Below are 27,880 nucleotides of genomic sequence, written 5' to 3' on the forward strand. Positions count from 1 at the left end.
TCAAAACCAGCACCTTAAACCTGACCCTGTACTCCACCGGGAGCCACTGCAGTTGGTAAAGCACTGGATGAATGTGATCCCACGGCAAGGACCACGTAAGGAGCCTCGCCGCGGCATTCTGCATCTGCTGGAGTTTCTGGGTCAGCTTCAAGGGCAGCCCCGCGTAACGTGAGTTACAATAATCGAGCCTGGAGGTGACAGTTGCATGGATCACTGTGGCCAGACCAGGGCGAGAAAGGTAAGGGACCAACTGCTTAATATGGCAGAGATGATATAAACCCATAGAATTCATTCCATGGAAGGCAACTAGCTTGCTCTTGGTAGGGCACTTTGGCCACTTTGAATCAAGATTCAACAGCAACAGAAGCATGTTTGTGATTATGACTGTGGTGCCCAGTTTGCTCTTCTATCTAGGTTAATCCATCAGCTCTGCCAGCTGGAAAGTTACACATATTTGGTCTCCCCAACCAAAAGGTAGTAGCAATAACAACATGTTCATCTCCTTTCCTAAAGGTGAGACCTTGGAGTTGGGTGTTAATCAGTGTGTGTGCTCTGACCCACTGCCTGGGACTAGATTGGCCAATCTGGTTGACGACCAGGAGCCCACATTCTGTAACTCACTTACACACACACATCCCGGAACTGATTTTGGATTGAAGGAAAACGATTGCCTAACCCTCCCAGGCTTCTGTGTCATAGAAGTGCTGACTGGGCTACCACCCATAATGATATTCCATCCCAAGTAGACCCAGGCTGTTATGACACTTTTATTGTTGTGTGTGACTTAACTCAGAAATATTATACTTCAAAAATAGCATGTTAGGAGGGGGGGGGACACATTTTTCCCCAGATAAATGAGTCAGAGGCTTTTTAAAGCTTTCAGCATTGCTGTTTTGATCTGCTGCTCATTTGTAATCTTGGGACTCTATTGGATGGTTGAACAGCAAACAGGATCACGCTGGTCCATGAAATTAACAGAGGGGGTGGATAAACTCCAACACGCAGTCTGAAAATAATTTGGGCGTGATGGATTATGTGGAGAAGCCGTTGTAAGATCTTGTAATATTTGCTGACCAGAACTGTCCTCTCCCATTACGGCTATGATAGCCACCTTCAGATATCTCAAGAGCTGTCACATAGAACAAGCTTGTTTTCTCCTGCTCAGACCAATGGCTTCAAGTTTCAAGAAAGGAGATTTCGGCTAAGCATCAGGAAAAACTTTGACGGTTAGAGTTGTTTGACAGTGGAATGGACTCCCTTGGGAGGTTGTGGATAGGCGTGAGTACTCCCTTCTTCTATAAGGCTGAGAATGCACCAAGCCCACGCCAGATGCCATCATCCTCAATTTCTAATGGTGTCCTAAGCTGAGGCACAAGCATGCCTTGCAAAGACTTGATGCAGTGGAGAGGACCTAGCTCATTTTGCTGCAGCTCTAGAAAAAAAGTCCAGTGAACCTTCCCAAATCTGGAAACAACTGCACAGCTCATCATCAGTTCCAATTATTTTTGGAAGCTCAGAAGAGATGAGAAGAATTGTCCATGTAGTTCTCTTTGTGCATGCGTTTTCCATTGACTCCTTTCGCACGTACATTGGATTTATCAAGGATATGGATAGTGAACCTGTGCCCCCCTCCCCTGCTGTTGAAGAATAACTCCTATCAGGCCTAGCCAGCAGATGGCAGGGCAGATGAGAGTTGTAGTCCAGAAACATCTGGAGATTCCCCATCTAGGAGGAAGACTCTCAGCATATTTTGTTCCCAGAGCAACACTTGAGCCCATTCCCTCTCTTGGATTGACAGAGCTGGGAGAGCTCAAAGCACAAAATCTGTATTTGGGATTTCCCCTCCCCCAGTATAATATTAATATAAGGTTACCAGATTTTTTTCAATGAATCCGAAGACACTTTTCAGCTTCCTACTAAATAGATGGATTTTGTCAGGGGACTGATTTGTAAATCCAGGGAAATGAGGACGCCTGGTAACCTTATATTAATAATAATAAAAATGGAAGTATATCATCGCTCAGTTTGAAACGCACACACAAAACAAATTCTGAGAATTTCCCCAAGTTTCATTTGAGTTGTACGTTCAGCAGTTCTCCAACAGTAGATAGTAGGTGTTTCTTCAGTAATGGGGAAGCTGTTGATAATGCCCTTCACAATCTGATGCATGAGTTCTATGGTTTAAAGTGGAGACAGGGAAGGTGTCGCCCTCCATATGCTGTTGGACTGCAACTTCAATCATCTCTGGGCTTTAGTGTGTTCAGACAGTCACGGTTTCAGTCCTCATCCTCTTCAGGTAGGGCTGGGAAATACCCTTCTCTGAGATCCTAGAGATCTACTGGGTGGGGTGTACCAATGGTCTGATTTGGTATGAAGCCAATTCCTGTGTCCTTTCCTCAACCTGTTTCACTGTATTTGACTAGAAAACTAGGGGCAGCTCTACTGACTGTGCCATGGCATTTCTGTCTCCCACTTGGTCAACAACCAGAGCTGACCAGAAGGGGCTTAGCTTTATCCTCTTATTGAGTAGGCTATAAATAGATGCATAATTAGAAGCTAGATAACACTACATATTGTATCAGCTAGAATTTTGAAATAAAGTTCATTCGCAGGCATGGCAATGCCATGCACTGCAGCTTACGAAGTTTGCAGAAGGGTTTGTCACACAACCAAATCCTGGTGTAAAAGCAATGCTAGAGAAACCGGGATGCAAACATAGGTTATATCCCTAGTGTGTGTATGTGTCCATGCCAGATGGCAGTGGCTCTTATGCAGAATACATCCCCTGTGCTTGATCTTTGAATGCTATGTGTTTCTGATACAGCTTAGTGGTGTAATTTGGCCGTTTGCTTCCAAACACAGTTGTGTGGGTTTTTTTTTAAAAAAGCTTAGCAGATTCATCTTTGCTGAGTGAGCTACTTGAGGCCATGGACTTTGGACAGGGCTGGGGAGAAATTTGATGCAGCTCAAATCTATCAAATTCTCACTTCCTGAAACAATATGAGAACCAAAACACAGCCATCCTTCAAAATTCACACTTAAGAATTTTGTAGTGCAGTTCTCCAGCAAAACAATACTTACAAAAATGCATATATTAGGAGAAAGTGTATATCAAAAGGAGCGTGTTAGTGAAAATAGCATACAAAAAATGCAGTGCTATATTAGTAGAAATTGCTTGCAAAAATGTGTGATCTGCATACAAAAATGTGTTTATTGGGGGAAATTCCCAATAAAAAGCTGAAGAACCACAGAGTTGGAAGGGACTCTAGTCTAACCCCTTGCAATTCTGGAATCACAGCTATTGACCACAGAATTTCCACATGCCTCTCACTCTTTTCAATGCATTTCCCCATTGCTTTCCAAACTTCGAATAGTCGGTATTTTAAAAAAGTGAGTTCCCTCACAGTGTTACAATAAGTGCCACACTTTTAACATCTGAAAAAATGTGATGGTACTTCAGTACCACCCCCCCCAAAAAAAAGCACTGTTCCCCCATCTGTCACACTTCCTTTATCTTTCTCAGTTTTTCTCTCCCTCCCTCTTCGTTATTTAAAACAATAAATAAAAAGTGGTTTTGCTGCACCACTGGTTTTATTGTGCAGACCTAAATACCCAGTATGAATTTGAATCCCTGCTGCAAAACAGTGACAGTCTGGTGGGGCCCCCTTGCGCTTCTCTTCCCTCCCTTTTGCATATGCAGTTTTATAGCCCTTTACAGTTTTGCCTGAAGAGCATCTTGAACCCCTCCCACAAAATAACAACAGTCTGGAGGCAGCCGTGAAGACTTGGCAGTGAGGTAGCGTTGTGCAGGAGGGGAGGTTGACACGGGTCTCTTCCGTGGACACACACTCTCTCCTTTGCTTTTGCACCACATAAGGCTGAGAGATGACATCCTTGCCACCCCTTCTACTGCTGTCACCACAGGTACCCCCTCTCAGACTTCAGCTCCAGGATTGTCACTCAGACCAAGTGTCCCATTTGTCTAACGGTAGGGCAGGCGAGCTCTGTGCACTCAGAAATAGCAACCTGGAATTGCTTTTGTTCTTCCTTTCCATCAGCGATGGCTGCAGATAATGAACAGCCACGGGCTGTTCATTACACTTGTACAGTCAAGCTTTTAGAATAAAAATAACCCACCGTGATTTCACTTATGAGAGAACAAAAGGAGGGCTAGCTCCGTTGAATCTAGCAAATTGGGCCACTAAGGGGCGATGTGCAGTGAGTCACAGTTTAATCGGCCTTTTCTTCTGCCTTGTTAAAGCCCAAACCACATCTCCGTGTTTGTTTATTTATTTATTTAACCATTGTCGTCGTCGTCTTCTTTTTTAAGAAGTGGAAAACCCCCTCTTTAAATCAGTATCCTTGGTTGTCAGTGGGGCACTTTTAAAAAAACACAACCCTTTATATTTCCAGCCAGATACCTCTTTGCTCTGCTTCTGAGTCATCACGCTGACTGTGTGATTCACGCAGCTTGCTTTTCATGGAGATGAGTCAGTCCCAAGTTTTTTGGGCAATGAGATTGCCCTGCTATCTCTTACTGCTTTATCTCCGGTAGATTGAGAAAATGTTCTGAGCCATATAGTTGTAGGAAGAGCAACTGAAATAGCTAATAAGAGGGAAGGAGATGGTAATCCATGAGTGAGTGACAAGGCAGTTAGCTTGATCCTCTAGGGGAGGGGACCGTGGGGGGCAGGTGTGGGTGAGGAAGGAAGATTTCTGGGCTTATCAAATGCAGATTATCGGAGACAGATTCAGAGCAGAACCACAGTTTGAGTAACACAGGCAGTCCTATATTTGTTCAATTTTTAGCTTGCGTTTGCTCCAAGGAGCATGTGGTTCTTCGTATGCTTGGTCTGTCCTCATAATAACCTTGTGATGTAGGTTAGGCTGAGAGACAGTGGCTGGCCCAAGATCACCCAGTGAGATTCATGGCTAAGTGCCAGTGTGGTGTAGTGGTTAAGAGCGGTAGTCTCGTAATCTGGGGAACCGGGTTCGCGTCTCCGCTCCTCCACATGCAGCTGCTGGGTGAGCTTGGGCCAGTCACACTTCTCTGAAGTCTCTCAGCCCCACTCACCTCACAGAGTGTTTGTTGTGGGGGAGGAAGGGAAAGGAGAATGTTAGCCGCTTTGAGACTCCTTAAAGGGAGTGAAAGGCGGGATATCAAATCCAAACTCCTCTTCTTCTTCTTCTTCTTCTTCTTCTTCTTCTTCTTCTTCTTCTTCTTAGTGGTGATTTGAATGCTCCCAGTTCAACACTCTTCTGTTGGCAAGAACAGCATTTTCCAGGCCTGGTACATGGTTTGTGGATAGTGTAGTGCTTGGGAAGAGGAGGAAAACATAAGCAACATTGAACTCTTGGGTAGAAAAGCAAGAAACAAATATATGTTACACATATGTTGAAATATATGTTCAGCTATAGGATACATTCCCATGGGAGCCAGTGTTGGTCACAAACTTGGGTGCTTTTCAAAAAAAGATTATACAAATTCATGGAGAAAAAGGCTACTAGCCATAAAATTCATATTTGTTGCCCCACCCACTTTTGCCTTTGACCCCACCCACTAGCACATGGCCCTTGGAAGATTTCCCAGAGAGGAATGAAGCCCTCCAGCTGGAAAAGGTTCTGCATCCCTTTTATAATGCATGACTTAGGTCTCAGTTTGCCTCTTGGAGGCTCATTTATGTGAAAAGGAAGATCAGGAGGAATTGTGATTCTCTTCCGCATATAATTCCATGCGCATGGGATCTCAAAAGGAAAATACTCTGTGGGTTTCCTTAACTTTTGTTGAGATAATGACTGATATGGCGAGTAGGTGGTGGACCCAACCTAGAGAAAGGTGTGTAGGTAAAACCCATTTGGAACCAGGGTGGTCCAAATGCCCTCAATTATATGCTTGCCCCATTTACTTGTATTAGAAATCAGCCATGCCTACTTTCCCCCCTCTCGATTGACCTGGTGGTGAAATTCAGTATCAATACTGCCAACTTGGAGACAACCAGCAGCTGTCACTACGTCCACTATTTTCACTGGATACCTTGGATAAAGGACTCCCCATGAGACAAAGGAACTACTTCCACACTTGTGAATTCTTCCAGTTTAAAACTGTTGTTAAAACAGAGCTGTAGGAGCAGCGAATCAACCACCTATTTTGTTTCTTAGAGCTGATGTGCTCCCTGCCACTCCTGTTCTGCTTTTCGTAAAGAGGGGACTTAATCTTCTGGTATCAGTTTGTTATTACTTGGATGGCCCACTGCCTAAGTCATCCAAATAGTTCATAATTTCTGGAGAGCAAGAGTGTTTCCAGCACTAAGCTATTATTTATTGCCTGGCAGAAAAATTTACCCAGGGAAGGCTTAAGAAGGTTGAGCTATTTCTGGGATAGCTCAGTAGATAGAGTCTGAGACTCGTAATTTCAGTGTCATGAGTTTGAGCCCCACATTGGGCAAAAGATTCCTGCATTGCTGAGGGTTGGACTAGATGACCCTCATGATCCCTTCCAGGTCTACAGTTCTATGATCTCTTTTTTTACCTGATACATTTCTTTGCATGTTTTGAAGGAAATAGCGAGGCGACCTTGTCCTTTGCTCACACTTTGGATGTAAAATAACAGTCATTGAAACCCTCAGCTTTTTCTGAAAGTTCTACGTCAGTGTCCGGGCTGAACAATGGGGGGTGAAGATGCTCCTTCAGGTGTACTGGGCTGAGACTGTTTTGGGCATTAAAGGTCAGCACCAACACTTTCAATTGTGCTTGGAAACGTACTGGAAGCCAATGAAGGTCTTTCAAGACCGGTGTTATATGGTCTTGGCGGCCACTCCCAGTCTAGCTGCTGCATTCTGGGTTAGTTGTAGTTTCCAGGTCACTGCATCCCTCTTGATTCATGGCTGCTTGAGGTCCTTCACTGCATTTCTCTGGAATACACACACACACACACACACACACACACACACACACACAGAGTGGTACCTCGGGTTACATACACTTCAGGTTACAGACTCCACTAACCCAGAAACAGTGCTTCAGGATAAGAACTTTGCTTCAGGATAAGAACAGAAATTGGGCTCCGGCGGCGCGGCAGCAGCAGGAGGCCCCATTAGCTAAAGTGGTGCTTCAGGTTAAGAACAGTTTCAGGTTAAGAACGGACCTCCAGAACGAATTAAGTACTTAACCTGAGGTACCACTGTATATATAATGTCCTCTGTGGCCTTTTCACTCTTTTCTACGGCTTTGCGTGAGCATATGGATAATAAAGTGTTACGCAAAGCAACAATTCCAGTTGTCAGCTCCACCCCGGCTATGGATTCTGCTCACCAGGGGAGGCGTTGAATGAAATGCAGCACAGTCAGACTGGCTCTCTCCCTCCCCCTCCCCACTCCTCCCCACCCTCCGCTTTCTCTCACGGAGTGATTTCACCTTATTACCTGATAAATGGAGCTTTCTGTATCAGCAGCCTGGTAAGGATTTCAAAAGGGGAAGTTGGGATTTATGATTATTGAGTGCCGAAGGAGAGCAATGAAGCACAGAAGCTATTTCTGATGAGCCATGCCAGCTTTTGATCACTGTTGCTATCAATGCCAGGAATAGTGGCCTAGATGTCCTAGCAGAGGATGCATTTCTTGATGACTTCAGTGGAAACCTTTCAGCGGGGGTGGGTGGGGGAAGGACACACCAAATAAGAGTGGAATCCATATTCAGTTTGGGGGCCAAATGAAGACTTCCAGCTCTCTCTGTCTGGCCGTTTGGATTCTTCCAAGGCATCACTCACTGTCTGGCCCTACTTTGTCCCCCTCCCCCTAAGTGCCCTTTTGTGGTTGGAATTTGTCCTTGAACTATGAGAAACAAGTCCCCCGTGAGCCTCATCTTTGTGTGTGTGTGTGTGTGTGTGTGTGCGCGCACACAAAAATATCTGAGTTTTGTGCAGTTGGATATACCGCTACAGTGTGCTCTCTGAGAGCTTAGGGTAGAGAGAGATAGATTAATTAAAGCACCATATATCTAGGATCTTTTCATTCCAAAGTAACTTTTAATTTTTTTTTGCTGTGCTTAATACTGTTTTAGTCTCCTTTTGGCAGAAAATCATGATTCACTAATGGCACCCTCTCTGTCAAATGTTGTACAACTACATTGGCGTGATTAATATTTGAACAAGCCCTAATAGCACTTTGCACAGAGTTCAGAAATGCTGCTGAGACTTTCCAAGGAGCTAAACTTTCCAACTCCAGCCTCCAGAGAGCAGTGTTCGTGCTTATAGTAAAAACAATGCATTAGTGGGCAGTTTTTCTTCCCTGAATGCAATACGTTTGGATCTGTGAGTTGAAGACATGGGGATTGAGAACAGATCTATATGTTAAGTGTAGAAACATACATTATTTTGGATTTGGGTTTTTCTTTTGCCAAGAAGCCTACACTGTTTGCATTCCAAGAGACCTGAATTTGTCTATGGAGATGAACTGGCATCTACTGCAATTAACCTATTTAATGGCCTGTGAGTTTGGGGTTGCAATCCATCAACTGGGAATACTAGGCATTCTGTGTATGTGTGTGTGCTATTTTAATCAGGACTGCAGCATATAGGGATGGCAGGTTTAATCTTTCCTTCTCCAGCTGTGATCCTGTGCTATAATTAGCCTTTCCAGGGGTGGGGGAAAGAAGCTCCCTTTGGTGCCAATGGAAGCCTTCCCCATACAATTTATTTTTATTTTATTATTTCCATTTCTGGCCTACCTTGCATCAGCTGTGTTCCCAGGACAGGCTACAACAATGAGTCAATCAATCAATCAATCAATCAATCAGTCAAATGATTATTAGAGACAGCTCACCATTAAACTTCTGTTTTGTAAGAGGTTTTCTTACAATCAATCAGTATATGCATTTAGTTAAATAAACAAAGCAAAGCAAAGTACAAAATATCAAGCAGTACAAAATATCAGCCTCAGTGGAATTAATGATTAATGATTAAAGCTGACGAACTAGGAACTGACAGAGGGACAACAATGAGGGACTGAGAAGTGCTATATATATAATGCCCCCAAAAGCAGAATCCAGCAGATGATTGGGTTTGACCCTCTAATATACTGGATGGGAGATTTGTCAGAGCTCCCTTAGGGAGAGGTGCAGTGCTTGGAACCACTTTAGAGTTTGAAACATTCTCTCATCTGTTCTCCTACTATAGATTTTATCAAGAGGTTTGCGAATGCATCACTTATCCCCTTGTGAGGTGGTTTCCTGGTTGAACCTTAGAAATCCTTTTGAGTATCTTCCTTAAGGGAAGGAATAAATCTATTATGAAGCACGTGGCAATGCATCTGAACGTTGTAAACTCTGTGAATGATAGAAGATCTAGGGCAGACAAAAGAAAGTACTTCTTCATACAGTTCAGGAGCGATGGAATTCGCTCCTACAGGAGCCAGTGACGACTGCCATCTTTCATGGCGTTAAAATTGGATTACACAGATTCATGGAAAAGTGGACTAACAACGACTGCAAGCCATGGTGGCTATATTCTGCCTCCCCTGTCAGAGCCAGTATGCTGATTATCTATTGGTGGGAATCGCAAGAAAGCACTGTTTGCCCACAGATTACGCTTGTGGGATACCCATGGGCATCTGGGAGGCCTTTTATTCCTTACTGCTCGTGTTTATGTCAATCCTCCTAAGGTGTTTAATTGTTTACAATTTGTTTTCATGTATTCAATAATTTCCCCCCATTATAGTAAAAAAAAGGCTCTCGTCTTGATCTTTTAAACTTCCAGTGAGTTTCGCCATCTGCATATTCCATCAGTTTTGATTGCCAATTGTCTCTTTTTTTGGAGCCAGTTCCTCTTTCCAATTTTGGGCATATATCATTCAGGCAGCTGTGGTTGCATACATGAATAGTTTTTTTTCTGGTCTTTCGGCACCTCTTCTCCCAGTATTCCTAAAAGAAAAGCTTCTGGTTTCTTAACAAAAGTTATTTTCAACCTCCCCCCCCCCCCAATTAATCATAAATCAATTATAAATCCCAGAAAACACGCATATTTGTGGCAGGTGAAGCATCCATGATACAGGGCTCTTCAGAGTGCCTTTGGGTGCTGTAGACTCCTCCTAGTCTATAGCTGGAGTGGGTTTCTTCATCTGAATGGGTCCCTCCAGGATCTGGGTTGGACAAGGTCCGGACACTTTGCCATATGGATTCCCAATGGCCGCAGCACACAGTCAAATTCAAAGTGAAGACACTTAAGATAGAACAGAATGGCACTAGGTGATGAGTGAATTGAAGCATCTTTTTGATAGGTAGCTAGAGGAGATGGTAGCTTGTTTTCATCACAGAGAATAAAAAAGCAGGTAAGTTCTGTTGCTATCACCACAAGGCATTCATGGTTTTAAAGGAGTTTTTGTCTGATCCCTGAGTTAATGACATCCCCAAAGTCCAGAGCTGAGCTGGAATCAAAATAATAAATCACTAGTCTTGTTGGTTCCTATTTAAAGAATGGGAGAGATGTTCCTTCTTTTGAACCGTTGGGAATAATCCAAGTGGAGGTTGTTCACACACGGCCCAGGCACAGGTGGATAATGTGTGCTTTAGCTTACTATAAAAAGATTGTGAATCACTTCTTTTTTGCAGAAGTGGATAGCTACAATATAGCCTAGCTTTTATTTTAGTCTGCCTAGACCAATGGTTTTCATACTGTATTCCTAGGGGTGAGAAAAACAAGAAGGGGAGCTGGGACAGAGCAGACACAAATGTCCTTAATAAGCAGATTGGCCTGAGTTACTGATATATGTTTTTTTGCAATGTGCTTCTGCAGAGTAGTGTTGCCTATGTTCTAGGGCCCAGTCTCAAATTTCACAGGACAAAGGAAATACTGAAGAAGGATGGATGGCAACTTGCAAGAACTCTAGGTTCCAGCTTAGAGTATTCCCTGCAACATGTTAGTATTTTTTAGCACACAAATTAATCCACATGGAAGTGCTATTGACAGTGCATAGGCACTGACCTTCAGATCACATAGTGCTTTGAGAAAGAAGAGGATAAGATTCAGGCTATACCCCCCCAAGAGTACCTTCTTCTGTGCCCCCCAACCCCCTACCACTACCCTCAGATTCAAAGGGTGAGTCCTCAGCAATTCCTCCATCTTTAGACCATGAATGGTCAACCTGTGGCTCTCCAGCTGTTGTTGACTTTCACCCCCAGCCAGGATGGGCAATGTCCAGGGATAATCCAGCAAAATATAGAGAGCTACGAGATAGATAGTCATCCCATTTTACACCTCACAGAAGGATACAGAATCAAACAAGGATATAGGTGCTTCCTTCAAGGAGGTGGAACCTAATGCAGAACCTAATGCAGAACATTCTTTACCTTCATAATGGTTCAGCTTGCTTCAGTTTCCTACATAGCTGTCAAGCGTCCCTTATTTGGCGGGACAGTCCCTTATCTCAGCGCCGTGTCCCGCTGCTGTCCCTTATTGATGATGTCCCTTAAATTTCCCGCGTTTCAAAGGAGGCAGCTCCTCTCCCTCCCTCCCTGCTGGCCAGAGAGGAGGGAGGCTCCAACTGTGTTGCTTGGCTGTGTTGCTCACCCAATAAGAAGTCTAAGAATGACTGCGGGGTGGAGCTTGCATGCCTTGTGCTGATCAAATTGGCATTCAGGAAATTTTCTTATCTTAGAGGTGAAGTGGTTAACCTCAAGGTGAAGTGGACAAATGTAATTCCAAGCTGTGAAATTTAAAAAATAAATAAATCTGGATACCAGCATTCTCCAGCATTATTGTAGATATGAAGAGGATAAACAGATGGAAGCTAACAGAAAGCAATTAAAAAGTAATTAACCTCTCCAAGAATTAAAGCAATAAAAAAATCTCCCAATAAAAAACAGTGCAGGTGTGCTAGCAATGGGGTGACATGCTTTTGATACCTGGCTCTAGTTCACAACCGGGCGTGTTTCAAAGCACTGTTCCCTGGAGCATTGTGGGAAATTTAAATGGTGGCCTCCAGGCTCAGCTTGTTCCAATCTGAACACAGCTGTTTCGCATTGTTGCTCTGACCAGGTAAGCTCATCAAAGCTGGGGCTTCTTCCAACATTAAGGAACCCTCTCTTAAGAGAGGGTCCACTAGAGAACACCCCTACCTGGAGCTAGCCCTGCTGCCCACTCCAGCTAGCCTCGCATGGATCCAGCCAATGCTATTTAAAGAGGGACAGAATTAGAGTTTTGTGAGAGATGTCAGAATCTTCCCCCCTGGGTTCCTTATCCTCCTTAAATCTAAACACATCCTTAGCATAAGGGCCATGGGAATAGGGACTGTCATTTGTTGACTCGAACAACCATTCCCTGGAGGGGTAGCCAGCTTAGATATGCTGGTCCACACAGCCCAGCTCCCCTGTGGCTGCTTTTTATTGTGGTGACATAGAAAATAGGCCTGCATATCAAATGCCAAAGCTATGTAGCACGGCTAAAATAAATCAGCATTTATAATAGGGGAAACTAGGTTTCTAGGTTATTGTGAGGAAGCAAGAATTCTTGGAACAGAAAAATGTATGGAGTGTTTCGTCTCTGCTTGCTCTTCCCTCCCACCAGCCTGACTATTCTCTTGTGCCTTCAGACTTGCCTTTTAAAAGGCCACCTGTAATTTCTGCCCTCATAAGCACACAGTACAGTGGTACCTCGGGTTAAGAACTTAATTCGTTCTGGAGGTCCGTTCTTAACCTGAAACTGTTCTTAACCTGAGGTACCACTTTAGCTAATGGAGCCTCCCACTGCCCCTGCGCCGCTGCCACACAATTTCTGTTCTCATCCTGAAGCAAAGTTCTTAACCCGAGGTACTATTTCTGGGTTAGTGGAGTCTGTAAGCTGAAGCGTTTGTAACCTGAGGTACCACTGTACTTAGCCAAACCATGGCTCACTACCTAGGTGCTGTGGATGGGCTACCGCAAGACCCCGTCCTCTCTCCCTTCTTATTGTTCTTTACCTAAAAATCAGACTTGGACCATGCAGGCTGGGGCCCTTCCAGTAGAGGATTGAATTCTGCAAAGCGAGGCACAAGGCTACTCTGCCTTCAGAGGTTTGGTGACCCAAGGACAGTGCCCTTTTATTATGCCCTCCCCCAGCTACAGAATAACTTCCTGAAGCATGTTTGCCCAGCAGCTACTTAAATTTAGGCACCAGACAAATGCTACTTCATTTGCTTGATTTTTTAATGGGGGGAGAAAATGCTTTTCTGCATCTGATTTCAACTGGCTAATTTGCTTTGCATTCAGTTCTTGCTGTATTGTTTTAATCTGTTGTAAACTGCCCAGCATATCATTTGATCCCTTGTTCCATACACATCCATTCCTGTTCCGCTGGCCACCTTCACATTCATATTCCTGCATTCCACCTCCTCCTTCTCCACTGAACACAACTGAGGCAGGTTTCCAGGCCCATTCTGGTCCAGCCATAGCAGCTGCACACCTGCGACAGTTTCTATGCCTATATTTTGCCTTACATTGTATTTAGCTTTGAGAATGATGCTATTTATCTGATGTAAGTTAGAAGGAAGGGAAGAAAACCTTACTGTATTGATTTTTATTCAGGATTTCTTTTGTGTGTGTGTTCCAAGTTGAAATTCACTTGAACTACATGATTACATGATTATGCATTTAAAGTGCTGTTAATCTAGAAGGAGGCTTTCAGAACACTTCCTCATTATTTAGAGATGCAGTGGCAGGATTGAAATGATTAAGTTTGAACCAATGCAATTCTGCCTCTTCCTTAGATCATTTTACTGACTGTATTTGTTGTAATTCCTGATGATGGCACTGTTTTGTGTATGAGAATGTTGTCATTTTCGATTCCCAGTTTGTGTCCATTTATACTCATGTGTGGAGACTGACCTGCTTCCCCTGTGCAGGCTGCAAAAGGGCATTGCTGGCAAGGGATGACATATACCACTTTAGAGAATGAGCAGGGGTTTATTTAATTACAAATAGCTGATAACACTGGATCCAGTAATAGCTCTGTAAGAGAATAAATGGACGCAAATCTGTCATAAAAAGTGCCAGCATCCATAAATCAGGACATACTGCTGCTGACTTCAAAGCCAACATATTTCAACGAAAAGGCTTCAAAAGGAAGCTATAATATGAAATTGCTGAATTAGAATTTAGCAATAGATTTGCTTCTGCTTAGTTCTTACTTAATTGTGACTCTGGGTTGTGACTCTGGGTTTCTTTCCCATCACATATGTTAAATTAGGACCGCACAGCCAATAAGTCAGGGCTACCACAGTGACTGCTGTTATGAATGGATCATTCTCTTATTACCTCTACCTTGGGTTCGGTGCAGAAATGTTACAGACTTGCTGTTATTTCATGGGCTTGTTTTTGTTTTCTCCACTTGTCTGTTTTGAGCCAGTGGAGCTCAAGTATGACCTGGAAGGCAGAGGGGTCCAGCCAGCACTCTCTGGGATAGTAATGAAAATTTGAGAAAATGAGGAACTCAGTTTGATATCTGCAAGCAGAGATGGGTAGGTGTCTATGGTCAAGAAGGCCAGAGACAAGACTTTCAGTACCATGGACAGATCACTGGGTGCATTTGCTCTGCCTGCTGCTGGCTGTTGCAATTGAAAACACCTGGAGGTCATCCACTGGTTGAAGGTTGCTCTAATTCAGGGGTCGTCAACCTAAGGCCATGGGCCACAAGCGGCCCACGGGGGTCATTTAACCAGCCCACGAGCTGCCCCCAAACCGAGCTGCCCGCTCAGTGAGTCCCTGTCTGTTGCACTAAACCGGCGTGGCACAGGAACTCACGTCCGCGACGCCGGAAATCGTGTCTGCGCAGATGCCAACGCCAGAAATCATGCGCGCTCACGCACACATGCGATCTGGCCCACAGAGGGATCTCTGCTGGATTGAACCGTCCCAGGCGAGGTAAACCTTGCCTACCCCTGCTCTAATTAATTCCTCTTCTCCCAGGCCTTGACCATCCTTCCTATGCTCCACCCACCATTGCTGAGGAATGAATATCATTAAAAGGAAAGCCCTCTGACCCATAGCCCAGAAATTGGGTGCTTTTCCTTTTCTTCCTGCCTGGTATGTCATCTGTACCAATGAGCAGGTATTGGTGAGCAATTGGTGTCTTGCATGATGGAACTTCATTCTCCAGGTTGTTCAGTCTAAGGAGGAACTGCCTGTAGGGGCGCTGGTGCAAAGCCTCAGGTGCAGGTCACTAGTCTTGGTCTCAAGTTCAAGGACTCAGTCTTGTTCCTCAGCCAGTTCTTTCCCCTCTTTATTTGAGTTCTAACTCCTGCTGTGGTCCAGGACACTGCTGTCTCTTAGCTTTTAAGGTGTCATAAGATTCTTCACTGTTTCTGAAGTGGATTAACAAGGCTGCCTCTCTGGATAGATTCAATTTATATTCCTGAAGTAGCCCAGGCAGTTGGGGAGGCTGAAACTAGCACAGTAGATGTGTTTGCATGAAAACTACTGATGTTAAGTTGCAACTGGCAGGCTTAATCTGGCTGTTTGGATGGATGCCCCTTAACTTTTTAACTGAGCTTTAAATTGAATATGTCAGTCGAAGAATCTTGCAGCTGAGGTTAATAGGGAAATATGATTTTTGAAGCACTGGATGCATAGACGGCATTGTCAGGCTTCTTGCCCCAAATAATTTAATCACTAATCATTGGTCCATGAGTTGATAATTTGTTTCCTTCAAGATCATGTATGTACTTTGAATATGTAGCCAGAAAGCTGATTAATTTTAACAATACAAAATAGCCTGCCCAGAATGCCTGGCATTCCATTATTCATTTTCTTCTCTCTTTGCAGTGATGAATCACATTGATTAAAGTTAACCAAGCTGAACCACCAACAATCTATCTGTAGGCTTGTCTTCATGTGTGACCTTTCTTTCATAAGGAGGTGACTTGATAGGGTGTATGTGTGAAATCTGGGCAGCCTGAGATCCTTAAGCTGTGAAACTGCAACGTGTTTAGACCAACCCAACAACCCAGCAGCAAGCTTTTTGATTAAGAGCCTGCCTCATTGCTATTGGGCCCTTGAAGGCATCTCTGCTTTGTGGTCTAGAGCATGGCAGTCCCGTGTTTCCATCGCGCAGCCTGGAGGTGAGCCAATCCGCCTGGAGTTAAAGAGATTTAAGGCCCAGCGCAGCCGTGGCAGGTGAAGGCTGCGAAGGAACCCCAGCTCTCCTCTCTCTCCTCGAAAAGGGGGAAAGAAAACTGCCCTCAGAGAAGGATCAGTCAGGTTCTAGGAATGGGCGCAAGTGCCAGGTTGCAAGTGGAACCAGAGAAGAGCAGGCTTGGGAATAGGGAACAGGTGAAGAGCCCTCCTCATTGTGACGCGCTGATTTATGATATTGAAAAATATTTGCTTTAAAACATACATGGAAGAGTGGTGGCTGGCTGTGTGTTGTGTTTGCTATTGTGTTATGTATTTTTGTGGTTCTGTGGAAGGCCACCCTATGATGCTCACATGGGCAGTATATATAAATGTAAATAAATAAATGAGTATTGATAACGGAGGAGGAAAAAAACCCTGGCTACTTCTAAATGGTATATTATAGGGTATCTATATATTGCTTTTTCACCCAAAGCGCATCAGCCCATCTCTCCTTGGTGTATACTATAGAGGATGTGCACCTCACAATTTCCTAGAGGCCATTTTGATTCTTATTTTATACAAGAATATAGGACACAATTCATCCATCTACAATTGCACTATGTTCAGAGCTCAGTAAAATTTCTGACTAGCATTATAGTCATACAACAGATGCAAAATTGCTTCTAGGATTTGAAAATTTTGGCTGGAATGAAATAAAAGGTATCCGCTAGTCCAGAATGGTGTCACGTTTGATTGCATCCCTGGTGAGTCTGCATTGTTGAGTGAGTTTATCAGCGAGTGGCAATTGCATATTTTGTTATACCATCTACTCGGAGCAAATGCCTCATCACTTTTCCAATAGGCTTGGATAAGTATTTATGCATATGCTGTGAAATTGGGAGTGGGTTTTGGGGAGGGGGAAGAGTTACTGTAAGGTTACTTTTGACAGCTTTAAAGTTTGCTCTGGCTTTGGTAGAAAACTTGGGGAGGATACATCCCGTCTCCTTTCCCGTGAGACTGCCAACAGTCTGGAAGCCCAGGAATGTAAACAGAGTCCTGTGACTCCACGCAGCTGCACAGTGATAACAGAAACTAACAATTCTCACAGCTCAAACTAACTAAATGTTTAAAAATCAACCTTAAAATATCTTCAAAATGCAAAATAAGGAGAGAGTAGGGACAATGATGTACCTTTGGAGCTCCCTCCCATCATATATCACCTTTCCATCAACTGCTAAATGCATTCCTCTTTCAACAAGCCTTCCAAAGGGGGATCTTTATCACAGTGGTGTCTATATTGGATTTGAGTTTGTTTCATGTATGTGCTGTGGCTGTTTTAATTAGTCTCTCTCTGTGTTTTTAATATATGCAATTCTTTGACCTTTTTAATACCGTATTGGCCTGAAGGTAAGCCTCACTTTCCCCCCAAATTCCGACTGTGGAAAGTTAAAGTGTGGCTTATATTCGCAACGTTGCGGTATGCAGCCAGGAGCACGGGGCAAACAGTGCCAGGAGCGCTGCAAAGCGGTGCCCACCCCATGCATAGTCCCCCTTCCTCTCCCCCAAGGCCGGGAAGGGAGAGAGCAAGGAAGGGGAAAGGCCGCCGGCAACGCAGCACAGCTCCCCCCCCCGCAGCCAGGAGCAGCAAGGGAGGGAGTGGCTTAGATTTGGGTATTTTTCCTTTTTTTCTCCCCCCCCCTTCAATTTTAAGGTACGGCTTATATTCGGGTGCGGCTTATATTTGGACCAATACTGTGTATGTAACTGTTTTGTAGATGCTTTTTTCCCACTGTAAATCATTTTGAGGTGCAGCATGGGAAGCAATTCATTGATGATGATGATGATGATGATGTTGTATATCACTTATCAATGTGGAACACCAGCGAATGTGGGTTATCCCATTATATTGTTTCATTTTACCATTACGTATAAAGTTAGACTGCCCTCAGATTGCTCCCTTTTGGTCATGTTTATCTGAAACTGGAGATCGGTTGTCCAACTCAACATTTTACTGTAAATCTCCATTTTCTGTGCTGGGATTCGCTACCTCATTTTTGTCTCTGCGACCACAGAAAGTGTCATAAAGCTATTATCCACAGGTGGCTGTGACTTAACAAGTAGATATGTATGCATAGATATGTTGTTCCAGTTAAATATTCATGGCCTGCATGCTAATTAGAGCCTGCCGTGATGCTTATTGTAACATTGGTCTGCTAATACTGATAAACCTAAATGACGGGAATAGCCTGGTTTTTTACTTTAAATAATTTCATTTTTATGCCAGCCTGCATATGTTGTTGTTTTGAGGCAGTTCAGCTGTGCCATGTTAATACAAAGTATTCGTGCAGTGAAGATGCCCTGGCCTAGAATCACAGAACGTGGGAGTTGGAAGGGATGTTTGGAGGTCGCCTAGTTAGACCACTTCCCTCAGTGCAGGGATTTACAATCTTCCCCCTGACTGTCCAGCTTCTGCTTTGAATACCTCCCGTGAAGGCGAGCCCAAGGCATTCAGTCCCACTGCTGGATAGCTGCTATTTTTGTCACTGCTACGATCACTGCCACAGCTACATTAATTACCGTATTTTTTGCTCTATAAGACTCACTTTTTCCCTCCTAAAAAGTAAGGGGAAATGTGTGTGCGTCCTATGGAGCGAATGCAGGCTGCGCAGCTATCTCAGAAGCCAGAACAGCAAGAGGGATTGCTGCTTTCACTGCACAGCGATCCCTCTTGCTGTTCTGGCTTCTGAGATTCAGAATATTTTTTTTCTTGTTTTCCTCCTCCAAAAACTAGGTGCGTCTTGTGGTCTGGTGCATCTTATAGAGTGAAAAATACAGTATCTTATCGTTCACCAGCAGGCTTCAGCTTGGGTTGCAATATTTTAAAATTCAGAATGAAAAACAGTTAAAACAAATTACAGTTGTTGTTTGAGCCTTAAAAAACAAAGAAAAAACCCTGTTTTGCTTTTTGTAAAGGAAAGCCCCCTGCTGTATTGTCGGGCTCAAGGTGAAGATGTTCAACATCTCTGGGAAAGTGAGTGGGCACCTCTTTCATCTTCTCCCTTCCTCCTTCCTTCCTTCCAGTGTGTGCCAGTGAAGGGCCATGGATTTGTACTCGGAGCCTACAAGTGCGTTTGTAAGGCTGGATTCTATCGTCCCAAACTGTTTTCAATGAACGGCTTTCACAGTAAGTGCCTTTGCTTTGGTTTGAAAGAGAGATGGGGAGAGAGAGAGAGAGCGTATTAATAATGCAGGGTTCCTTTTTATCCTTGTCAGGGCTATACGGTATATTCCCAATGGCCTGCAACGGAGGGATTATATAATCACTTAAGGAATTTTAGCCCTGTGGTTTGTCATCTGTGATACTCTGGAGAATCCTGTAAAACATACCTACTTTTAAGTGTATTTGATTTGTAAATAAATATAATTCCCACCCCCCCTTTAAAACCCCTTTGCTGCTGGGCAGCAGCAATTTGTGGTATCATCATTAGAGCAGAAGTGTGCTGCGTTCCCATTTATAAGCGCTTTAGTTTTGCTGATTTTCCTTTTGAAATTTCATTGTTCTATTATACATCTGTATAAACCAGCTGCTGGTTTTTCCGGTGTGCATAACTTCAGGAGACAACAAATGGAGGCTCTGGGTAATTGAGGTTTTTTTGGCTCTGCATTCAAGGGTTTAAGCCCTTCTCACCTTGCAACATTTCCTGGAAAGAGGGTGTTTATACTCCCCATTGCTAGTACATAAGAGGAACCCTGCTGTATCATGCCAGAGGCTCATTGAGTCCACTATCCTATTCTCACAGTGGCCAACCAGATGTCCCTGGGAAGCCAGCAGACAGGACCTGAGTGCAACAGCACTCTGTTCACATGTGATTTCCAGCAACTGGTAGTCAGAAGCATATCGCCTCCAATAGTGGAGTCAGAACATAGGCATCATGGCTAGTACAATGATTAGTTTAATTTGATCAGCCAATTCCCTTTCGTTACTGCATTTAACATAAATCAGACTTGTGGACATCAAAGGAAATTCTGGCTTCTAAGGAAGTTTGGGGATAAGGAATTCTAGCCCCACAGACCAATGTACAAGAGCATCTTTCTGTCCTTGCTGTGTCTTAGCCAAATATTTTTGACGATTGCAAAAGTTGGGTTAGAATTATGTCTTGAGGGGTATGCACGGTTCAGTTTTTATCCTTCCTTTGTACCAGGCTTCCTCAACCTCGGCCCTCCAGAGGTTTTTGGCCTATAACTCCCATGATCCCAAGCTAGCAGGACCAGTGGTCAGGGATGCTGGGAATTGTAGTCTCAAAACATCTGGAGGGCCGTGGTTGAGGAAGCCTGCTTTATACATCGAAAGGCTGCTCAAGTCTACCATGTGATCTAGTGTGGTAAATCTCTGAAAAATTCTGGTGGGGGTTATCTCAGGATTCCCAGACCTGGAACCCAGTTTTTGAAATCTTGGCATGCCATAGTTAGCACAGGCCATAGTGACCTCTAGCAGGGAGATGTTGATGGGGTAATCTTGCTACAGTTTCTCTAGCTAGGGTAGAGTCAGTCCCTAGGTAAGTGAACAGCATTGAGTTTGGGCAGTCTGGTGGAGGAGATTGATAATCATCTGTTCATGAATTCTCAAAGACATTTCCTGTGCATCTAGTGCTTTCTGCTATTTCTGAGTTTCTGTGCAGACCCCTGACTCTTGCAGCTGGAAAAATGGCAAGATGAAGGGGAAACTACATTACTTTGAGAGAGCTGACAACATGCAGTTCTTTCCCCATTGACTTTTTTGCCATGGACAGAAGGTATCACGATGACTGCTATTCTCTTGCAATGATTAAAGGCAGAACCATATGTTACAATGAAGACATGGGGTTCTGAGCCATCCCATGTTTTCTGTGTTACCCAGCTGGGCTCCAGGAACAGAAGTAAACCCAGGGAAGAATCAATAGGCGCAGGAGGTGTTCCTTCCTTCCGGTTCTCTGCTGCAAATGCTTCCTCCATTTCCACGTTTGTATTACCTGCTTGGGAACCCATGTTTATAAATGTAATATGTAGTTCCAGCCTACAGGCAAGGGGGAAATGGCATTGCCAGTCATTCACATAGGCTTTCTCTCACACATGGCATTCCGTATCATGGCTCTAGCTTACTAGAGGTTCCTTTGATTTAGATAGATATAAACTTTATTAGCATTTGCTACTAGATTTAAAAGGGACGCGGGTGGCGCTGTGGGTTAAACCACAGAGCCTAGGACTTGCCGATCAGAAGGTTGGCGGTTCGAATCCCCGTAATGGAGTGAGCTCCCGTTGCTTGGTCCCTGCTCCTGCCAACCTAGCAGTTCGAAAGCACGTCAAAGTGCAAGTAGATAAATAGGTACCACTCCAGCAGGAAGGTAAACGGCGTTTCCGTGCGCTGCTCTGGTTCGCCAGAAGCGGCTTAGTCATGCTGGCCACATGACCCGGAAGCTGTATGCCAACTCCCTTGGCCAATAAAGCGAGATGAGTGCCGCAACCCCAGAGTCGATCACGACTGGACCTAATGGTCAAGGGTCCCTTTATCTTTACCTTTACTAGATTTAAAGGTCTGGTGCAAACCGTTTGCCTAGGCATTTGATGGCTGAAAGTCCTATGCCTGGCAACCCTAATATTATTAGTTTGAGGGTAGGTGGTTCCTTTCAGGAGTTTTTAACTCTTTTTAGAAGTTTAAATTTTACTGTTTTAGTACATATTGACATATTTGCCACCCTTTGAAGGAGGGCTGGCATATAAATTTAGTAAACAAATAATGATTTTTTCTAAAAAAAAAAACCTTTCAGGGTTTTCTCACTTGAAAACAAATGGCCCACACACCAAAAACAAAAAATTAAATTAAGCAAAATACTATTGATTAAATAGTACTTACGTGCAAGTAAATTTGAGGACTTTTTTTTTTAAAGCAAAACCCTCTTTGGCATAATGTGACACATTCAGAAATTCCCTTCATCCTTGGAGATGTTGCTGTTTGATGTGACTCTCAGCCCGCCAGACGGAATATATGTGTCTTATCAAAACCAAAGGGCGAGACAGCTAGTGTCAAGAGTGGTGAAGGTTGTCAAACGATGAAAGAAAAGCTACTAATTCAAAATGTAAAATGTAGCCTGTCGCCTCCACTGCAACATAAAAAGGGCTGTTACTCTGGGAACCCAAGAGGTGATTTTGTGGAAATGAATGCACGATGAGGAACTGGTGGAGGCTGATGGTTGCTGCAAAAGAAACTGCATGACCTGGAGGTCTGTTTGCATAGCTTTTGGGGGGGGGGTGTTTTCTTTTTTTTTTTTTTTGGCTGAAGTCTGACAAGGAGAGAGAGATGACTCTGGACAGAAGTATTAGAATGTAAAATGTTCCTGGAGCCAGAAAACGCAGCTGTGAGGAGGGATGGCAGGACTCTAGATTCAAAATAAGGGCAAAATGTATAAAGCTGGGAGCAGTGCAGAAGCTTGCGCAGGATTAATTTGTCTTAACAACTTGGGCCCAAAGTACCGCAAGGACTTCGTGATTCCTTATGCTCCACCTCAATCACTGGGATCTTCTGATGGGGCAGTTTTGGTGGTCCTCCATGCCCCCTGAGGTTTGGCAGCCTTTATCAGGGACCAGGTCTTGAGTGTGGCAGGCACTGCCTTCTTATGGACATCTTTTAAAAGCTGTATTTCATTGACAGGCCTTTGAAATATAGAATGTGATTTTTAGAATTATTTTACCAACTAGTCTTTATTAGTGTTTTTTTTAAAATTCATGCCATCATACTATTCTGTTTTTTAATATTATACACTGCCTTGCTGCATTTTAAATAATATAATATAATATAATATAATATAATATAATATAATATAATATAATATAATATAAATAAAATAGGTAGGTCCATTTATAAGTGTGTGTATCTCAGATGTCAGCACCACTGTTTCAATAGGACTTCCTGCCTGGTAAGCATGTTTTGGATTGCAGCCTCTGTGGGTCATGTTTTACCTTAGCTATCTGCTAACTGAGCAGAATTTTGCTTAATTACTACAGTTATACGGTTGCTCCCCAGATGGGGAGCAGCGATTCAGTGGGAAAAACTGGGTTAGAGGGTGCCAGAAGTGCTGTTACCTTCATATATGCACACATTTTTCATTTCTACTTTAGAAGGCAATGTTGCCGGAGCGAAATTTGTGGAGATTTTTTTGTTTGTGCAGCCTCTGACGCTCTGTGAAATTTCCTCAGCACATTAGTTTTAAAAAGATTGTTTATCTAAACTGCCAGCTCTGCAAACCCAGCAAGGAACCTGAAAGTCAAGCTGTGTTCTTGCTTGCTCACCATCATTAATAATCAAGATTTTGCCGGCCAGATGCTTTTCCCACTGAAAACTTTGCCATCCTTCTGCTTTCGGTGAGGCTGCACGGTTGTAGGTCGAGACAGAACTGGGGGGGCTGAAGTGGGTTGCTGAGATAGCAGGGCAGATGGATTTCCATTTGGGGTTCTGCTCCTGATGCAAACACCAGAAAAACAGCCCAGTTAATTCCTTTTTGAAGGACCAGAGAAGGCTCAGTAGGAGAGCTGACTCCAGCTGAGGGCAGGGAGAGGAAAATGGTCCTGTTCAAGGCCAAGGCCTGCAGAGGGAACTCACTGCCCAATTTAATCAGGGTCTTGAAAGGATACTTGCAGCCTAGATGGACATCAGCAGGTAGGCAGTAGGGCCAGGCATTTCCTACAGGAGTGAGGAATCGGAAGCGAAGGGCAAATATTTAGGAAATTGCAATCTTAAAGCCATGCTAGTCCAGCCTGCAGCTGGCCAGTGCCAGGAATGGTGGAAGGCGCCAGCCATGGAACCCCCAAAGGAAATCCCAGAGGATAAAGGCCCTGAGCCCAGGGATTGGTGGTGGGACACCGATGAGATGTCAGAAGGGAAAGATTGGGAGGAGGTGCTGCATACTGGAGAGACCGGGTTTAGTGAGCACGAGGACCCTGTGACAGGGAGCAGTTCAGACTTTGAGGCTGAAGCTGGGGTGTGTGTGTGTGTGTGTGTGTGTGTGTGTGTGTGAAGAGGCTGCTGAAGAATCCAGGGAGTCCCCCTCTCCTGCTGTGACAAGCTCCCCCTTTGTCTCCAAGAACATGCAGGATAGTGGGGAGAGCAGAACAGAGACCAGAGGTGAACAGATGCAGTTTTAGACTGCTTGGGAGACATCCAGAAGAGAGGGAGCCTCATAATAATAATAATAATAATAATAATAATAATAATAATATATTATTTGTACCCCGCCTATCTGGCTGGGTTTCCCCAGCCACTCTGGGCGGCTTCCAACAAAGACCAAAAATACACTAAAGGGTGGAAGGCCCCTTCAGTCCGGGAACTGCTCTATAGGGGCAAGAGCTACTGGGAAGTGTAGCTGAGTTTGTATGTCATTTTCTCGAATAAAGAGCTAACAGTCACTGACAGCTAACTCTGCTTCTTTGTGCTGACCTGCCTCTGACTCCAGCCCTGACAGCCAGTCTAGGCAGGCACACACAAACTGGGCTGGCACATTTCCATAATGAGCCTTGGGACCTCATACTTTGAGAAGTGCTGAGACAAATTCATGGAGGATATGGCTATCAAGGGCTACTAGACAGGAAGGCTATGCTCTTCCTCCACTGTTGAAGGCAGCATGCTTCTGAATATAAGTTGCTGCAAACCACAGGGTGGGATAGCCCTCTTTTGCGTGGGCATTTCTTATCGGTTTCTCACAGGTATCTGATGTTAGAATTCCTGCTCCGTGATTGCAGTCATGGGATTGTTGTCTTTCCCATGACGGTGTATGTTTTGACTCCACAGAGTGGGAAGTGACGGAAACAGGATGTGTTTGTGTTACTGTGTTTGTGTGACTATTGGCCTTTGTTCTCTCTCTTTGCCGTCTGATGCTAGAGAGAGAGGGAGCCATGTTGCAGTGCTCCGTGTGTGTTTATAAGTAAATAAAATAGATTAGCCAAAATGCTGAGTTGCTGAGGTCTGTTACGCAAGCTGCAAAGACTCTGCAGATCCCTAAGTGTGCCGATGTCTGTTGGCATCGGTCGCTGTGATGTTCGGACAGAAGAAAGCTTTTGAAGCTCCCAAACGATCGACCAGGAGAGAGGGAACATGCCAGTCAGGCATGTGTCTCTGCCAGGGTCCTACTCGAGAGTAGGACGGGCTTCTGCTACGACCTCCAAAATGGCAGCTTTGTCTCAAAACTTTATATGGTTCAGAAAAATGGGAGGGTGGAACATGGGTCACCGGGAAGGCAAGCAAATGCCCCCCCCCATTTTATCTCTCTCTCTCTCCTGCCCTCCCTATATCTGATACTTTTAGGAAAGGTTGCAGAGAGCCATTTTTCTGGAGGCGAGATGTCGGAGAAAATCTACAGCTGCTTACCCTGCAGGGAAGGATGTTCTTACTGCACAGATGATACTCCCTGCTATGCACAGGAGGACAAGTATTTACGGCTTGCTATCATCTCATTCCAAACTCTCTGTATGCTGCTGGACTTCATAAGCATGCTCGTGGTCTACCGGTTTCGCAAAGCAAAGGTAAACTTGGAAACATTTTCCCCCTTCTAATCTTCCTCCCTGTTTTCTTACGTGTCGTAAGTGTGCTTTGCCCATAAGGGAGTGACCCAAATTTGTCACAGTCAAAATTGAAGGCTCTGGTGTAGAGGCAGAGGAGAAATTCGTTTGATCCACGTTTTGAAGCAAACCAACCTAATTTTTCATTCCTGGACTTAGATGCCAATCAGATTGTAGCTATTGATTGGATTATGCACTTGGTTGGATTTTGCAATGCAGTTCTGGTTCAAAAATGTTCACAAAAGTTTGTGTTTTAGGGGGAAACTGAAAAGCCTACAAACATGCTTATTTTAGAGGAAGAATGCATATAGAATGCATATGGAATTAGTACAATTTATATGTGTGTGTTTTTTTCATGCAACTCCCTCCCCACTGAATGGAATGGACCTGTGATTGGGTGTATGTGAAAATGACACAAAATGGAAACAAGCTGGTCTATCCAACCCTGGTCCATCTCTAGTCAGAAGTTAATTGCCCAGATCTGCAAAGTGCTGAATTCCAAGCTAGTTGCAGGAAGGGCTGTGTTAGGCATGTCACTATGACCCTAACTGGGTGGATTTGAACCCCTACTACCTGCTTGAGGTCTATGGCACAGTGGAGCCACCCAAACTTGCAATCACAGTCCTCTAAAGGCCATCCAAACCTGCTCTATGTGTCTTCCTCCTACCCGCTTCCCCAGCCATTGACTTTGAAGAATTTGGATTGCAGCCTCAGACTTCTTGAAATAAATAAATAAAATATGCAAAATAACTACACAGGTATTAGAAGTCAGCCCTACTGAATAATCTTCCAAGATCATAATGACCATTCACATTATACAGAGCTTATAACCCACCTGCTCTCAGCAGTCAGAAGCCTCCTAGCCAGACACTGGAGAGACCTGTCAGGAATAAACATGGACCCGTGGTATCAAATAGTATGGGAAACAGCCTTACAGTGGTACCTCGGGTTAAGAACTTAATTTGTTCAAGAGTTCTGTTCTTAACCTGAGGTACCACTTTAGCTAATGGGGCCTCCCGCTGCCGCCGCGCGATTTCTGTTCTCATCCTGAAGCAAAGTTCTTAGCCCGAGGTACTGTTTCTGGGTTAGTGGAGTCTGTAACCTGAAGTGTCTGTAACCCAAGGTACCACTGTACAAGAAAAACTAACCAATAAACTGAAACTGACATGGGGACAAATAGAAGAAGACGCCTTCACCCCAGTATGGCTCCTGTTTATCACATACACAGTCTAACAACACAGCAACAAGAATCGGCTGACAGCATACAGATCAGTCTGGCTTACCTGACCCAGCAAGCCCTCCACAAATGCAAACAAACCCCACTGCAGTCAACCACAGACAACCAGCCACACCCTGGCCCCCCAAAACCTCTCACTACCCAGGAAATGTAATAAACGAATAGAAAGAGAACCTACCCAGTTCACGCTGACACGAAACCACACACGTACACTATATAAAAGTAATATAAGCCTCACCACACCACCCTTCCTCTCCCCCAACCTTCTACTGTACTCAACACTAATGTCTCACAACAAATGTAGCTGATTTGTAAGAAAGACTGTACAACCTGAAAGAAGAGACAAGGCATGTACTTTTGTAAACCAAGAAAATCTTTAATAAATAAGAAAATGCTGTGACAGCTCTGTTCAGAACGATTCAGCCTTAAAATAGCCTTCCAGTTTACTCAGAAACCAGCGAAATCAAATGCACATAAAATACTTGAATCCCACTGCTCAAATTAATAGCTGCAATCACCTCTTTCTATAAATAGACAGGCATTTCTATTTAGCTTTCCTAAGCAATCATTGCAGAAGCAACTGCATCTATCTAACAGATTCTGTATTGGATAACTTCCTGTCAGTTCCCCCAATTAAATGCCTGGCAGGAAACCTCAGAACTGGCTTCAACAATTTTGCTGCCTCCCTGCTTTGTTTCCAACCCCCCCTCCTTTTATTTCTTTCTTTCCATGGCAAATCCTTTGTGTTCGCCGTGATCGTGAGACATGTGTTTGCTACAATTGTGATTTATGTTACAGAGAGAGTTGCCTGTACATCAGCCCTGTAATCCCATTACAGAGAAAAGGCATCTGTTTAACAGCCTGGTGGTAACTTATCTGAAGAGCTCTGTTCTAACTCTCTAAAGTTTTGCTTCATTATGGTAATATCATAGGCTTTTAATGGCTGTCTTAAATAACTGATACTGTTAAGGAGACATGCAT

The 27,880-nt window shown here is 44.0% G+C and overlaps 1 protein-coding gene across 1 annotated transcript in view; it reads left to right on the plus strand.

Annotated features, from left to right (window-relative positions):
* Positions 1 to 27,880, plus strand: part of GPR158 (G protein-coupled receptor 158) — a 118,090-nt gene that overhangs the window by 37,193 nt on the left and 53,017 nt on the right. The window contains exons 3-4 of the mRNA XM_083579296.1: positions 19,159 to 19,261; positions 25,409 to 25,626. Of these exons, the coding sequence (XP_083435422.1) occupies positions 19,159 to 19,261; positions 25,409 to 25,626 (321 nt within the window). The remainder of the gene's footprint in view (positions 1 to 19,158; positions 19,262 to 25,408; positions 25,627 to 27,880) is intronic.

The sequence above is a fragment of the Podarcis filfolensis genome (assembly GCF_964270895.1).
Source record: "Podarcis filfolensis genome assembly, chromosome: 12".
NCBI lineage: Eukaryota > Metazoa > Chordata > Lepidosauria > Squamata > Lacertidae > Podarcis > Podarcis filfolensis.